The sequence below is a fragment of the Atta colombica genome, unplaced genomic scaffold (assembly GCF_001594045.1).
Source record: "Atta colombica isolate Treedump-2 unplaced genomic scaffold, Acol1.0 scaffold166, whole genome shotgun sequence".
Lineage (NCBI taxonomy): Eukaryota > Metazoa > Arthropoda > Insecta > Hymenoptera > Formicidae > Atta > Atta colombica.
In genome coordinates this window covers 630,372-645,996 of record NW_017259257.1, presented here as the reverse complement: position 1 = coordinate 645,996, position 15,625 = coordinate 630,372, and the positions used below count along the sequence as shown (strand labels likewise).

Here is a 15,625-nt window from a genome sequence, read left to right as displayed (position 1 = left end):
TATATATATATATATAATTATAAAATGGCAACAGAGAACATATTGCATTTAATGCACATTTTATATTTTCTTAGTCGTTTTGTATTAAGTTTATAAAGGACCAATATCGATACATATCAATCACTGTAAATAGATAGTGTTGCTAACAACACTTTTTCTTGTTTTGTACATATTGCTTATTTAAGTTAAGTTTTTTCTTTTATTTGTTTTTAATACGTTTGCGAATTATAGCGTCACGATTTTTTTACATATTTTAGGCTTGGGACAATCGTGTAACGTTTTTCCTTTTCGTAAGTCTTTTTTGCGCTTTATCTATCAGTATTAGATATATATTGTATTTCGCCTGTACTTATATTATTAGTCATAAAAAATGATTTACATGATTTTTACCTCAATGTTTAAAATCTTTCTTTAATGATAACGTGTGCATTATTTTTCTTTTGGAATATGTAAATACAACAAGTTAAAAAAAATTGTCAGCTTCCTCCTAGCGTTTTTTTATTTTACTTGATAAATAATCACATATGTGAACGTTCAATATATTTTTACATAATTACAACTTAACTTTTAACACATATTTCACTGTACAGTACAGAAATTTATTTTACATCGTATAATTGAAATAACATATTTTGTACATTGTACGTGTGACAATAATTTAAATTTTAGTTTTATGTACTATTTGTCATCATGAGAGCTTTTAGAAGGCAAGTTTAAGCGATCTATAAACGATTACTTCAAATTCTAAATGAGCGTTCAGTTAGTCTTGATCGAAACAAGCTGAAATTTCTTCTAATCAAGATTGGCTAATCATAATAATTACTACATTTCATAGAGCGATTTTCTTCAAATAAGAAAAAATACATCTCTTTTAAAGTCGAAACGAGCTCACTTCACTTAGCAATCTCGAATTTTTCGAGAATGACTTTTTTGACACTGTTTCTACTTCAGATTCCAAAATCTTCGTTGCATTTTTCTTTCCTCGATCCTGATCCGCTTCTTCTTCTTCTTCCACTTCCTTTCCAATATCCTCATTTAAAACGTAATATTTTTCCGATTCTTCGCATGGTATCGAACTTTCCGTTTGTGTACATACGAATGTTGCCTATAAATAAATCAGAATATTGTACTGTCTCTATTTAAAACAACAAATAAATTGTTTTTGATATCAGAATGAAAATATTTCTTAATTTTTTCTTGTTTTGAAAATATGTCGAAACGCAAAATCAAATTTTATTCCACAATAAAATGATATCGTGATTTATAACCAAGCATTAATGGTATTGGTATTTAAACATGACAATTACTTTATTTCTATATATACATTGTCGCAAATAATTATCATCCTATTATAATTCAATAGTTTATTTAGGGGTGATAATTATTTGCGAGCACTGAGGAAGACTTTGAATGCCTTCCAACAAGAGACACGGTGCATCATTATATTCTTGTTGTTCGCCAATGTTAAATAAGGATGAAATGATCACTGTGTTGTACTGAGTGTTGGAAGACACCCTTTGTAAGTCGAAACGTTTGCGACAATACTATATTAGTTTACTTGGTTGAAAACTGTCTCGCCGGGGCAAATGAAGCTCCATCTAATTGACCCTCTCGTTTGCGGCATACACACGTGAAACACTTGGCACTCGTTCTCCATGTCGGCATAATAACCATAAATTCTATCCTGGCATGAAAAGGTGTCAACGATGTTCTCGCGAATGAGCGTTGCGTTGTCGGGAAGCAGCAAGCCACCAGTTTTAGGTTGCTAGAAAAGTTTATTGCAAAGTTCGATTATCGTAAATCACGTATGCGATAATCCGTGAAGAATTTGTTGGTGAAGAGAAATACAAAAATATCAATATTTCTAAAAACCTTAAATACTGGAGTAGGCCTCTTGGATTTCGGCTGCTGAGGCAAACTAAGAGCTATCGCGAGAAGACCGAGAAGCAATACGGCAAAAAGCTTTTCCCGTGTCATGATTTTAGTGAGATGATTTTATTATCGCGGTATTTTCTTGTGTTATATCTTCAAGTGCTGGTGGTCCCTTATCACTACCGTTGGCTCCTCGATATTTTATTGTAGTTCTATGTTCGAGAATCTTGAGAAGACTGATGATGTGATTCGCAGAAGGGTGTTATATAGTGAACTCTGCGTAAAGATCTTGAATATTGTATGAATGGTCGATTCTTGGTATATTGAAATCAGTAAATCCATCACGTTTGGTCTGCCAATGACCATCGTCAGACGTCCACATCATCCTCGAAGGCCCGATGCAAATGCCGCAAATGCTTTCGGCTTGATGATGTGCTCATTTGGCAATTTTTATTTATATTAACAGCGAAAAGAAGTGGCATGGTCAACGATTTTTTTTGCATAAAAAATCACGTACATGATAATACTTAAAAGAATTTTTTTTAATTTATTGGTTTTTTCGCTCATTTTCAATCTGCTGTTAACTTAACTGAATACAGTATTAAATTTTTGAGTAGGATTTACCAATGCAGTGATTATAAATAATTCCGTGCAATTGTTTTCGAATTTTTTAAAAATAATTGTGCATTAAGTATATTAAAAAATAATTATGTTTAATTATGAAACACGATGATGTTTGCAAAACATTTGCATAACAATGACAATTGTTAGTTTATCAAGACATTAACAGTCAGAGCGATCCTTCTATTGAGAAAGGATTATTTTAAAAAAATCTTCAAGTATGTTGAATCATCTATGAGGATTCTAAAGAAACAGATGGCACTTCGAAGGTCGGATATAAATTACATGTCATGCGAATAAACGTGCCGAAATTCTTATGTGGCGATTCAAATTTCTGTCAAACTCTTCTGTCAACCTCATGGATTTACTTTCTATACCGTCACCTATTTTACCCCCAAACATGACACATTAGTCCCATTCCGCGATTGGCTGCGTTCCAATCGAAGACGGGACGTTTTTCTCATGAATTTAGCCGTCAAAATTCGAGGGCAGTCCCAGCCGGACCATATCTTCGTTAAGGCCGCATCGCGAACGGCATTTTTTCGGGATATGAATACTTAATAGTATCAATGAGAAAATGTATCTCATTACAAAATCGCTGCTTTTGGTTATCGATAATGTGAAAAGATACTCTTACGTATACAGAAAGAAAAATTTTGCTGAAGCATCTAAAAATTTAGATCTTATTAGAAAATAATTTTATAGATATTAATCTATTAAACTACCAAAATAATTATATAAGAAATTCAAGCATGACAAGTAATATTGCAAGTATTGACATTCTATATAGCAACCAGTTCGAGTGTCCTATATAATTATTTTGATGGTCCAAACAAAATTATTTTTAAATTTATATCTAGCTAAATTAAATGCTTCAGCAAAACTTTTCTACGTTATATTCTTTCCTAAAAAAAACGTAGCAGTTTCTGAGCAATAATAATTTCTACATGGAAAATATGTGATTTTTATATTTGTAGATATTAATCTATTCAAAATAAATGCAAGTCAAGTAAAGAAAATATGTTATAAATTTTATTATTAAATATAGATATTTTCATAACATCAAATTCATAGGAAAAAACAATAGATTATTTTAAAACAATAGATTATGCATATATATATATATATATATATATGTTTCTGTTCTCCTTCATATCTTTTTTAATTAAATAAATGGATATTTTTATTTCTGCAAACTTATATAAGTTACAGAAAGAGCGTTTCTTTATTTTTTATTTTAGGATTTCTAAAAAAAAATGTCGGATACACGTTTCTTTCATAAGAAACTTCTTCCTGCGGTTCATGGAGTATCGATGAGCCATTGCACAAATCTCGTACGTTTATCATTGAAATGATCAGTAGCAAGGTGAACACCCTGAAAGTATCGCCGCTCCTTAAGGATTCCAGTCGCATTATCCATCGTGCTATGACGAGGAATACAAAGATTTCAGGATGGTCCATCAGTGCGACTGAAGAAGGTCGTGCGATTTGTGAATCGCCAAAGTTTCTCTCTGTAGCAACGTGATGAGTTTTCATTTTCTTTCGTCGATAAACGTAGCATCTGCAATCATGTCTTAAAAGAACACATGTCAGAGAAATCGTATACTCGTACAGTTTATTATCAAAATTTTTTAATACGTACATGTTTCTATAAAATTGCAATTATAAATTATTGTTTTTCACAAAGAATTTTTTTTTATAAATAGAATGTATAATTTTTCTACTATTATTACATATGTATATTTATATTATGAGATAAACATTCAAAGAGAGAATGTTAAACTTAAAGATTTGTTGAGTCACGATACGAGTGATAGTATGTTCTTTTAATTAAAATAGTAGTCAATCCTAAGAAAATCTCTTTGTGGCGAGATAGAACAGGTACTCGTAAGTAACTTTGGTATGACTTAAGACGATTAAAAAGTACTATTTTTATATATGATAATTAGAGGTCAGAGAAATCTTAGATCATCCATCATTAATTAAAGTGAAATTCAAGATGATCGTGTAATATATGCCAACATAGCACGTAATAAATTAAATAAATAAATACTATACAATGTATAAATATCGACGTCATGTCGCAGATATTTTCTGACTTTTGGACTAAAGATTAACTATAAAATAAAAATAAAGAATGATGTAGTGAAACGATAATCATATTGCGATGAAATTTGCGTCATCGTTCGGTTCTTCATTGATCTTTCTCGCGCAAAATGATCATCCTCTCGGTCAAATTTATGCGATTTTGATATCAGTCCATAGGTGCGTAAGAGCGGTACGCGAGTTCATGAGGCGTCTCATTCGATGATCTTCCCCAATAACCGTGATCGTCGTGATCGTAATGATGCTGATGCTGTGCATGCTCGTAGTAGATAACTTTAGAAGGCTTTTTGATCTCTATCCAGAATCTGGCAGCGTTCAGTATCAACGAGATGATGGCGATGATGAAGAATTTGAACTGGAAGTGAGTGCTTATCAGCTGCAGCAACAGGCTGAGTTTCGCTTTTAGCAGCATCACTAATCCCAGAATTTTCTGCAGATGTTTCTTCTTGAACTTCTTCTTACGCGCCTCTTCTAAAAAAAAATTGTACATGTTTCTGTTACAATTTACTGTGACATTAATCTATGCGCAAAAAGGAGTTCTAGAACGCGAGTAGATAATTGCAAGTGAAAGCGAATATCGGAAATAATGCTTTTATGAAAATTTACGATATGGATCGATCTTAATCAAAGCTCTGGCGCAATCTGGCAAACGTACTTCGAGGATCTCCGCGCAGGTTGACCTACAAACCTTAACCTGGAGTATAACCTTTCGTCTCATGCGCCACGTAATCGTCCGCAACCAGTACAACTTTCTTTTAAAAAGAGTCACGTGGATTGCTTTCGCGGCCGAATTTTTTCATAATATGAAAAACATGTCTCTTCCGTTCTCTAATGATCAGGCTAATCTCCGAGTGGATTCTATAGCGAATTGCAAAATTTAATCGATACCTAGTTCCACTTTTCCTCATTGGCGGAATGTTAAATCGATATGAATCGTAGCGAATTAGCGTAATGCTTGTCGAATTATTCAATTTGTTGGCAATTTACGTTGGAAGTACCGTACAGTTTTTTGTACGCTCCAAAAGATAACGAAGATAATATTCCTGGTACTGTTATTGTTCATTAGTATAAATTCTGGTTTTTTTCTCTTTTTTTGCTAAGTTCAATGATTAATATCTTATTAGAACAATCCTGATACAAACGCGACGTTCCGTGTTTTGTTTTACGAATTATATGTTTGCGGAGTACTTATTTCTTTTTCTCTCATATGATTCGCGTTTGTTGATTTTAGCTGGAAAAGATAGCCAAGAAAATGGCGAGTGATGCAATCGGTACCGTTACCGTCGATTTACCTAAGTCGTGACATTAAATTAGCGTAAACTGCTTTACAATGTCGGCGATACGCGCACACGAGCACAATTGCGTGCAAAACATTTAAACAACTCGCTAGTGACCCAGACGGGAACTTTGTGAGTCCTATAAAGTGTTAACTTGCGGTTCGCCTTGTGCTATAATATTTACGTTTGCATTGACGTTCGATGTTTAAACGTTATGCAAATAATGGCGGTAATGTCCGTTCACTTTATGATCGTGATATACGCTTTTCGAATCCACGAAACTTCCTCGCCTTGTCAATGTGATACTTTCCCACATCGATCTAAAATATACATAGTTGAACGTTGTTCATTCATAGATTTCATTCAATACTACTTCCTTTCTTGTTGGCTTCGTTTCCGAGTATCGAACGGTACTTCTGTTTATGAAGTTGTCAGTTGTCTTATAATTAATAACGATATTTAATTAATAGCTAAAGAAAGCAGTAATTTATAATATATTATTTATATAACATTGAGTAATATTGATAATATTGTGATATAAATGTTGATCGTAAATGAAAATCATACGTACCAAAAATTAATTATTGTAGATAAGTTTAATCTAAAAAAAAACTTTTAAAAAATATATGCCAAATGCACAAAAAGGTATTGAATATTATCTACATTTTTCCTAATAAAAAACGAATATGACATAAGTGCAATTAGCTGAGTACTTTATTACAAAAAAAAAATTATTTCTTATACTTTTTATTTTATTTAAATACTGACATGGTTTCGGAAAAACTAGAAAAATAAGATATGTAATAGAGAAGAAAATCGTCACAGTAATTTTCAGTGCACTCTAGATGAACTGACTTCCCGTTGTTACATCTCCAATAAAGGAGGCAGTTACGAGTTTGGAAAGAGTTAACCGACTTTGTCCAACGGTGCTTCTCGGGAAGTGCGAAAGAAGATACGATGTGTATAGACGACCTTACACGCGTTCCACGTGCCGTCTCATCGCGATTAGAAATCTGAATTGCGAAATCGTCGATCTCGATCTATGACAGCTTAATTATACTGACACACAATTCAGTGATGCCTTGTTTATACGAAAGTCAGCAAGGGTTTATATTATTTTAGAAGAATTATACGTCATCAAACATTAGAATATAATTTTGGATAGTATTCTATTAAAAAAACTAAGAAAATTTGAAATAATTGATAGAACGATAAGAAAGTTTAATAATTAAGAAATAAAAAATAATAGAAATAAATTAATATAAAAAACATAATATACTTAATATAAAAGAATCGATAAGGAAGATATTGAAATTATCTCTCTTCTCAACTCAAAGAGAACAAGAAAGTTAAAACGTCATATTGATTGATTATTGAATTCATGTCAACTGACTTTTTGTCATGATCGTTCAATATAACATTATTTTCATTTTCTTGTTTTCCTTGGATTGTGTAATAATATTTCTATTTGATTTCTAATTTTCACCTATATTGTCATTTTGAGCGTCATCCTCCTTGATGATTTCTTCCGCATTATTCTCCTGCAGATCATCAACGACTTCAGCGATGACATTGCCAGCCTGTTCGATCACCGCGCTCATCGGTGGCTCGCTTTTTTTCCCGGTAACTTCCAACTCGATTTGGTCCAGGTCACGGGCTAATCTCGTCCTGAGGCAACTTCTGGCGTTGTTGGTGAATATACACCCCAGGATACCTTCCTCCTTTGGCTTGCTCCTCTTCATTGCCATGCAATGAGCGTTTAAAGCGAGTCCGAGGACCAAGAAAAGAACCAGCGCGATTATCCTCATGGTTGCCTGCCTTTTCCGTTGAATTTGACGATTCTCACTGATCGAAGCGCACCGTTATCACCACGAAAATCGCGTGATAACTTCCCTGACGACTAGGTTCCGTCACCCTCTCGTTTTTTTTTTTCTTTGATCTTGACCGTCAACCGTAGCCTTGGACCGCGTGTCACAGGCTCGAAGTGGTTGTGGAGCGTGCGTGATCGAACATATATGAGACTGGTGTCCCTTCCATTTCAACTTCCGCCAATAGTGGGTTTGGTTTCATGTAAGTCTAGCGGGTACCCCTCTACCGTGGTGGGCTTTTTCGCCACGACGAAACTTACGGTGTCGTCCCATAAAAATTAAGGATCCGTAAATTATCGAATGGAAATTAACTTGATAGAGTAAAATACCTTGACTCTATACAATGATCTATGTCACCAATACATGGAAAATTATTCATGAAGAATCAATGAAATCATGATAAATTTCATTTTCATTATCATATTTCATTATCACATTTCCATTTCTATTCTATTTCTATTTCTCTCTTATTTTTAAATTTTTGTCATTTTTTGAGACCAAAAATGATTATGAACAATGCAAATACATTATTTTTATTAAGTGTTTTTATACATTATTATTAAAAAGTGTTTTCAAAATAGAGGATATATTTTCTTATAATTTTTTATGTCTATTTCTGTCAATGTACCCGGAAAAAAATTTCGTATATAATTGTATAAAAAATTAACATATTTTATATATAATTATATAATTATATGTCCATATATATAACATTTTTATCCGGATAATTTAATTTTAATTTCAGTTTAACTAATTTTATTTTTTTTAGTTCTAAAAATTAAAAAAAAGAATAAGTTTAATTAGACGATCAAAAAACTTGGACAAAATTCGGAATGCGATACATGGCAACGCATTTTTTTTAAAGTCTACGAGCAACTTGGCACACGCGATTAACAGTACATGGACCGACAAAAATTTCACTTACTCGACAGCACATACTAACCCAATTCTTGACTTTTATTATCGTTTCAAGAACAAGGAAGAATCAAATTATAGAGAGAAATAGCTGCTTTTGAAAAATGCTTGAATCTCGTACATGTTCAATATACCTTTGAACATATCTCATATATCAGAATATTCATCGCTCTATATTTTCTTATCGAATTTGGTTTGTTTAATTTAATTGTCTTATATTTAATTATCTCGCTGATACACTGTTTGTTTAAGTCTATTTTGTCTACAAGCCTTTCACTGAAAAAAATTGAACGTTCATTTAACGTTCATTTAATTATCATAAGAATAGTAATTTATTTTTCAGAAATTCAGAGCCTCGCAGTATGCGTTGTGGCAACTCGACTGTCACAACGTGTCTCAATGGCTTTTGCGCTGTTAATTAACACAATCCCGGAACATGTAGAGGCACCGGTTTCGTGAATTATGCATCGATCATTCGGGAATTTTCATCTTACCTTTCACTATGATTACATTCGCCCTTTTCGTAATTTGCTTGCGTCGTTTTTTAATCATCAATTACGTGATGTAATAAGCGTAGTAGTGCGTGAATATTACATTGCATATATGTAAAATTGTGTGTAATCTGTCAGAATGAAACGAAATATGGCTTATCCGCGCAAAGGTCTCTTTAATCAGCCATTTAATATGTTTTTTTTTAGGATTTAAATTTTTTTATACATATACGGAGAAAAAAGTGTATATATCATTTCTGATATGTACACGCGTAATTCGAGAAAAAGGGTAACCATACAAACTGAGTGTAACATGCTTTGTCAGAAATGTCAACCTCATGAGCTATACTATCGTTACCGTTATCTCGTTATTATTTATGTAACAGTTTCATCACAGTTTGCTATCCCTCCGAATATGAATTTCGAGTCATTCTAATAATGATCTCCAAACCATCTGGTTGATGCAAAGTAACAAATACTTGACCAAACGATATACATACCCAGTGAGAAATGACAATGAAATCGATGTCGAATTGACGTCGATTTGATGGTTTCGACATTGAATCAACATCGATTCGATGTTGTCAATTCCATTATCATTTCTTACTAGGTATGTATAAACAATAGTTTTGTTACGTTTATGTGACTATAATAAGTGTTAATTTTTTTTCGTAGAAAATTAAAAAAAGTGTAAATTTAATGATATTCCTAATTACAGACTAGCTTAACCAAGTTTACTACTTTTGTTACATTTTTGCTTGCATACCGTTTTCATTCTTGTTAGAAACTGAAGAATGATTGTACGTACACTTTACGATCTATTTTTAGTGTTCATCGAAGGTTCCAAATAAAAGAAATGAAAGAAATCGCATAAATTTACAAAGATTATATTATTGTAATATTTATTGTGAATTTGTAATATAACATAATCTAAATTATATCTACTTTCGTAAATGGATTACATATAAAAAAAGCCATGTCCAGAAGATAGTTAAAAAATAATGAATAAAATTACATTTTCGAAAATAAATTATTTTATACTATACAGGAAATTATCAGAATATTCATATATATTTTCATCAATAATTATTTTTATCTCAATGAATTATTTATTTTTTGCGTAATAAATTATTTTGTCTCAAGTAACGATAAACCTCAAAAACTGGAAACTTGTGCATTTCTAGATGTGGCTCATACTATTTAAATAAATGTTAGCACATTTATAAGTAATAAATCTTGAGTAAAGTAAAATTGCATTACATATAAAGTTGCGAATTTACGACCAATACCAACGAAACGAATATCCTTTGAGACCGTGTTTCTCATCAGCCGCGTACGCTTGCGGAACGAACGTGATGTTGGGCTGATGCCCGAATTCATTTGATAAATACCTCACCTGTGTGTCGATACCATTTTCATTTGGAGACCGATAGCTACCGTTCTTTCTTCCGCTGCGATAGCCGTCTTCATGATGGCCATGCGATGTTATCGTATAATTGAACTGATAGTACAGATCGTCTGCCATTTTCTCCAGGACTTGATCATTCACGGTAAGTTTATCTTCTTCGGATAGCAATTTTTTCGCAGCTCGCACCATACTTTTTGTGATGTCCTCCTTTTTGATAAACTTATTTTTCTCCTCCGAAAAACTCTTAATAGACGTATTGGCTGTAAAATTGAAGAGTGTAAATTTATACATATAATATTATCTACTTTAACGCTCACAAATTCTTTTTTATTCTTTTTTGTACTACCTGTTAATATCTTCATCATCCGTTTCAATATCGGCTCCATCTTCTTCTGCAGCGGTGATTCCGTGACTGTCTTCACAGGTTTTGGTCGATCGTTTTCTTGCTTTATTGGTATTTTACAGCCACTGCAGGCTTTCATTATGGCTTCGATTAATTTTTTCGCTGCTTCCGGTCTATCCTTGAATATCTCTTGCGCGTCCTTCACTTGTTAAACCAAGATGAAACGTTTAGAGCGGAATGTACATAAAATTTATCTCTTCAATAAGCACTTAACTTACGACTCGTTATTTTTCGATTTCTTTGTTTTGTGATAATAAAATCCCCATTTTTGTCGGTCTTATATCCAGTCTCGTGGTAGACACCATCGGCTGTGATAAAGCCATATTCTCCGGTAATGAGTCCCTCAGCGTCTCAACAAAGAAATACACAAAAACGTCATTAATCTCATTATTTTTCTTTCTAAGAATTCTTTAATTCACTAATTATTTGCAATCATAAGAATCTCGCCTGACACTTTTTTTGATTGGTATACCTTTCTTCTCAAATCTATGTTGAAAATCGACAATGTTGAAAGAGAACTCGTAAGGTCTGATATCGTCCGCGACGGCAAGATGTTGCGCGATTAGATAGCACAGCAGACACAGAAGATCGCATCTCCTCTGCAACTGAAAATCGCGTGTTTTTTTTATTATATGATAACAAGTATTTTCCTTCGCCGGCCTTGGATCCTCACCACGAAGAACGACATCCTGCGAAAATCCCTGCGGCTTCGAGTTCGCACGACTGAATGATGGCAGGAGCGAATTCTCCGAGTATACAGTGGTGATGTAATAAACGAGAAAAATGTTCTCGTCTTCTCCGCGAGTTATCTATGAAACGATCTGACGACGAAGGAGAAGAGGAAAGTGTGAAAGGAACAAGACGAAAAAATCGGGAGGCCTTTTTCTCAGTGAGCTTTCACACATTTTGCAGACTCGACTGGGAGATAATTGCACGGTTATCATTAATGGTCGTGAATTGAGTGGATCGTGGCTATAGATTGCAATCTCCGTTTTAAAATTTCATATTGCTGCCTGTGACATAACATTAAATTTTATGGATGACGTTTTTACTTGAGAAAGTTATAAGAGCTACAAATAGGAAAAATGGTAAATATTTGTCTAGACTTTATGCAAGTTATTTAGTAAACACATAATATATCGTTTTTTATTTTATTTAATATAATTTTTAATTTTCTCACATTCCTTTCCTTTTGTTAATATCTATTAACAAAAAAAATTTAATAAATCTTCTTTAACTTAAGTTAAATTATTATCTAAATTTTATTGACTATTCTGTCAAAATAATTGAAATTTACTGCATAGAATTAATTTAAATTGCTATTGATGAGAGACACTTTTTGAGAGACAGAATAATACTTTTTTTTCTAATGGACGTTAACAGACACGAAGAGACATTTACATTGATCACATAAGCGCGTGTATTTATTAGATGACCTTTCGTTTTATCTTCTCACACATAACGCTGTCAGATCGATGGTTGTTTCTTATAAGAAGCGAATGCTGCTGGGAGTGTTGGACGATGCTAGATATAATAAATTAATGAACGTTCAATGCACATAGATTAGCTAATCGAACACTGCGAATAATGTCAGCAGAATCTTACATTTTTTAACATCATTATGCAAAGTATACGACATATTCTAAGAAAATCTCATTAACATCTGATTTGCTTTGACTAAAATAAATGATTGAGAAAATCGTGAAAGGTTGCTCTGATAAAATATCAACCATTATATTATGGTTGGAGATCTTTTTCTCGTTTTTAATCGCCCAAACGTAAATGGAACATTACGGTAAATTGAGAATCAGGGCCGTTCGCAGGTGCTTCGCGACGATTCGAAATTTGTGCCTCTGAAATTTTGTTTGAATATATGACGCATTGGACTTGACAAGATTAGAAATTGAATAATCATCGAAAGTGACACCATTACAAATCACGGTAAGCAATGTTGAAGACAAAATTTGGACATCGTGTCGTTCAAAACTGCACAGTACAATCAGATATATAAAAAGTACAATCAGACATATAGAAATATCTAACTAATAAGTCGATAAAGTTGTGAGAGAAAATTCTGTTTTGATGATAATCTAAAAATATACAATAGATATTAAAACTTTTACAATCGTGAAACTTGTACAATAAAATACTTGTTCTGATACTTGTTCACTAGTTTAATATATTCAATCGTTCGACTTTTTCGATTTGGAACAGGAATTAGGAACTCGTTTCCACTTTGTGGAATATCGAATTATTGGAGAATTATAAAAGAGATCTAAATTCCTTCACGTAATTCTATGTTTACATGATTCAAGCAGTTCGTGATAAGCGAATGTTCGATTCTTATTTGCCGGGTGCGCGTGGTGCATTATGCATTTTGTAGTCCAGAAAACGGCATGCCGATCTGATTTGTACTGCGAAGTCGATTTAGGAACGATGATCCTCGTGGCATACCAATACCAACAATACCAATCGCGGAAGGTGGGTTTCTAGCACGTATACGCATAGCGAATATCGACGTCTCGAAGATTCAGTTTGTTGACGAAATTTCCGATTACGCTATGATTAGCTTGTACATTCTTCTTGCTCGCGCATAAGAACTTCATTTACATTTCTGCTGTCGTAAGAATATTTTTATCAACGCGAGAAGCGCGATGGAATTCTCATTTCGATTTCGATGTCGAATTTACCGAGAGAGAAATGAGAAATCTTGAATGGGTATGTCTGCACGCGAATGTGAGAATCTGGACCAAAATGCCGTTATGTGGAAGCTCAAAGTAGGTCAGCCGACATCTTGATATTGACAGTTCTGTTCAATACGAGGCAAAAACGCGGAGAGGTGAGTACGCAACCGACGAAAGACCAATAATATATTTTCTCATATATTGCGAGTTACATTTTTTCACAAATAAAAAACATATAACATATGTAAAAAATAATTTAATAAATAAAATAATAATAATAATTAAATAGATATATAACAATAATAATAATAATTTAAAAATAATTTAATAATTATATATAAAGACATATAAATAATTTTGAAATTTTAAAAATAAATTTTGCATCGCGTTTTACGATCTCTATATCACAGATGTGCTTCATACTTTCTAATGTGTCGCTTTGGAAAGCGACATAGCAGTATCACGAGAAATATATTGTTCTTATTGATATCACACTCATTCGTATATTTTATCTACCAAACCATTCGTCTTCGATGTCATCGGGAAAACCGTGACGATAGTGTATATGATGATACGGCTTATGGACCACCACTACTTCCGAGTCTTGCGAGCTCTTAATTAAATTATAGATCATTATAGCAATTGCTAACTGTGCCACCATAATACTCCTTAGAAGTGACATTTTAATGTTTGCTATAGCGCCCGGTAAGGAAAGTATCTGAAATAAGACAGGTTTATCATTTGTTCTAGCGGGAAGTGTTATAATAAGATTAATAAACAAGAAACCTGCATAATAAATGGTGTCATCATCATCATAAATCCAAGTTTCTGTAAAGGATTCTTCTTCTTCTCTTTGTTTCTTGCAGTTTGCACTTCTGTCTCTAAAGAAGAGAGATCTTAATCTTCTTCAAACATAAAATGCAAAAGTAAATAAAGTACTGTCAATACCTCGTAGTAGGTCGTGAATTCTCACATGAATACTGATTTCACTGTCCGTTAAAAAAAATTTGATTCCTGGAAAGATCTTCAAATTTTGGGTTTTGTTGAAGCTGATTTGGCAATTGTTCAATTTCTCTTCAGCGCGAATTAATAGTTTTGACAATGTTACCAACCAGATAATGCAAATGAAGAACTTGGTCCCATTCATGTCCTCGAATTTACAATGATTTATTGATTGAAATATGCATATTGAAAATTAAGATGTATTCTTGATAATTATATTTATATTAAATTTATGTATAATATTAAGATAAAAAAATAATAAATCCATATATTTTTTATAATTATTTGTATGTAAAATTAATAAACATTTAATAAAGATTTATTATTATTATTATACTAAGTTATTTTACAACTTACTTTGTGTTCAAATATATTATCTTGTGCTGTGTAAAATCACGTAATTATACGATGTTAGATCCACATTCATATAACATGATATAACACGATAATTATTTATATTATACTATTACTAATTCATTATGTGTGTCATCAGTGATAATACTCGCGATTCGTTCACATTTAATTAAAGTTAACATTTCACGAATGTAAAAATATCGAAGAAAACTCTTAGAAATACTGCTCTGCTTTCCAATATGTGCGTCTTCTGTTCACTTGCCATGTAGACTGCACCGCGTTACGCGAAGCGCAGCAGAGTTATTTTACTTTTTTATTCGTCAGATACCCCACGCCGGGTTAGATCGGGAAAACTGGGTCTCGTTTACCAGAGAGTGTTATTTATGTCGGAATAAACTAGAATAATTCGCTCAGAATTCGTTACATTCTTTCATCAACATAATTCTTTCATAAACATAAATTTTAACAAATTTTAGTAATGATTAAAATTCTATTAGAAAAATCGTATTTAATAAACTTGAATTTTAATTTGGAGAAAATATAAGATTTCTTATCGACTTAGAAAAAGTAAAAGAAAAAGCAGAAAACATACGAGATATTAACAAATATATACAAGTCTAAAAA

The 15,625-nt window shown here is 32.6% G+C and overlaps 3 protein-coding genes across 3 annotated transcripts in view; all 3 read right to left on the bottom strand.

Moving 5' to 3' along the window:
• Positions 1 to 577: 577 nt before the first annotated feature.
• LOC108686209 lies at positions 578 to 2,093 on the bottom strand. The gene is made up of 3 exons (XM_018191372.1): positions 1,873 to 2,093; positions 1,559 to 1,765; positions 578 to 1,105 (listed from the first exon to the last, which is right to left on the bottom strand). Exons 1-3 carry the CDS (start codon positions 1,975 to 1,977, stop codon positions 872 to 874), a joined length of 546 nt encoding a protein of 181 aa, XP_018046861.1. The 5' UTR covers positions 1,978 to 2,093; the 3' UTR covers positions 578 to 871.
• Positions 2,094 to 4,683: 2,590 nt separating this feature from the next.
• Positions 4,684 to 7,841, bottom strand: LOC108686214. The gene is made up of 2 exons (XM_018191377.1): positions 7,363 to 7,841; positions 4,684 to 5,070 (listed from the first exon to the last, which is right to left on the bottom strand). The coding sequence occupies exons 1-2, from the start codon at positions 7,682 to 7,684 to the stop codon at positions 4,748 to 4,750; spliced, it is 645 nt and encodes a 214-aa protein (XP_018046866.1). The 5' UTR covers positions 7,685 to 7,841; the 3' UTR covers positions 4,684 to 4,747.
• Positions 7,842 to 10,293: 2,452 nt separating this feature from the next.
• The window catches only part of LOC108686208, an 8,275-nt gene continuing 2,943 nt past the window's right edge, over positions 10,294 to 15,625 (bottom strand). Inside the window, 10 exon segments of the mRNA XM_018191371.1 lie at positions 10,294 to 10,818; positions 10,905 to 11,105; positions 11,180 to 11,311; positions 11,434 to 11,566; positions 11,865 to 11,917; positions 11,920 to 11,970; positions 14,162 to 14,363; positions 14,432 to 14,526; positions 14,594 to 14,822; positions 14,824 to 14,870. Of these exon segments, the coding sequence (XP_018046860.1) occupies positions 10,427 to 10,818; positions 10,905 to 11,105; positions 11,180 to 11,311; positions 11,434 to 11,566; positions 11,865 to 11,917; positions 11,920 to 11,970; positions 14,162 to 14,363; positions 14,432 to 14,526; positions 14,594 to 14,822; positions 14,824 to 14,870 (1,535 nt within the window). The 3' untranslated portion in view covers positions 10,294 to 10,426.

What these genes read in the sequence shown, in the direction of transcription:
- LOC108686214 (XM_018191377.1), bottom strand. Translation starts at nt 7,684, where the DNA reads ATGAGGATAATCGCGCTGGTTCTTTTCTTGGTCCTCGGACTCGCTTTA. An exon ending in CGCTCAAAATGACAATATAG is followed by an intron (nt 5,071 to 7,362) that starts GTGAAAATTAGA and finishes ATTTTTTTTTAG; the next exon opens with AAGAGGCGCGTAAGAAGAAG.
- LOC108686209 (XM_018191372.1), bottom strand. Translation starts at nt 1,977, where the DNA reads ATGACACGGGAAAAGCTTTTTGCCGTATTGCTTCTCGGTCTTCTCGCG. An exon ending in GGCCTACTCCAGTATTTAAG is followed by an intron (nt 1,766 to 1,872) that starts GTTTTTAGAAAT and finishes AAACTTTTCTAG; the next exon opens with CAACCTAAAACTGGTGGCTT. An exon ending in GCGAGACAGTTTTCAACCAA is followed by an intron (nt 1,106 to 1,558) that starts GTAAACTAATAT and finishes ATTTATTTATAG; the next exon opens with GCAACATTCGTATGTACACA.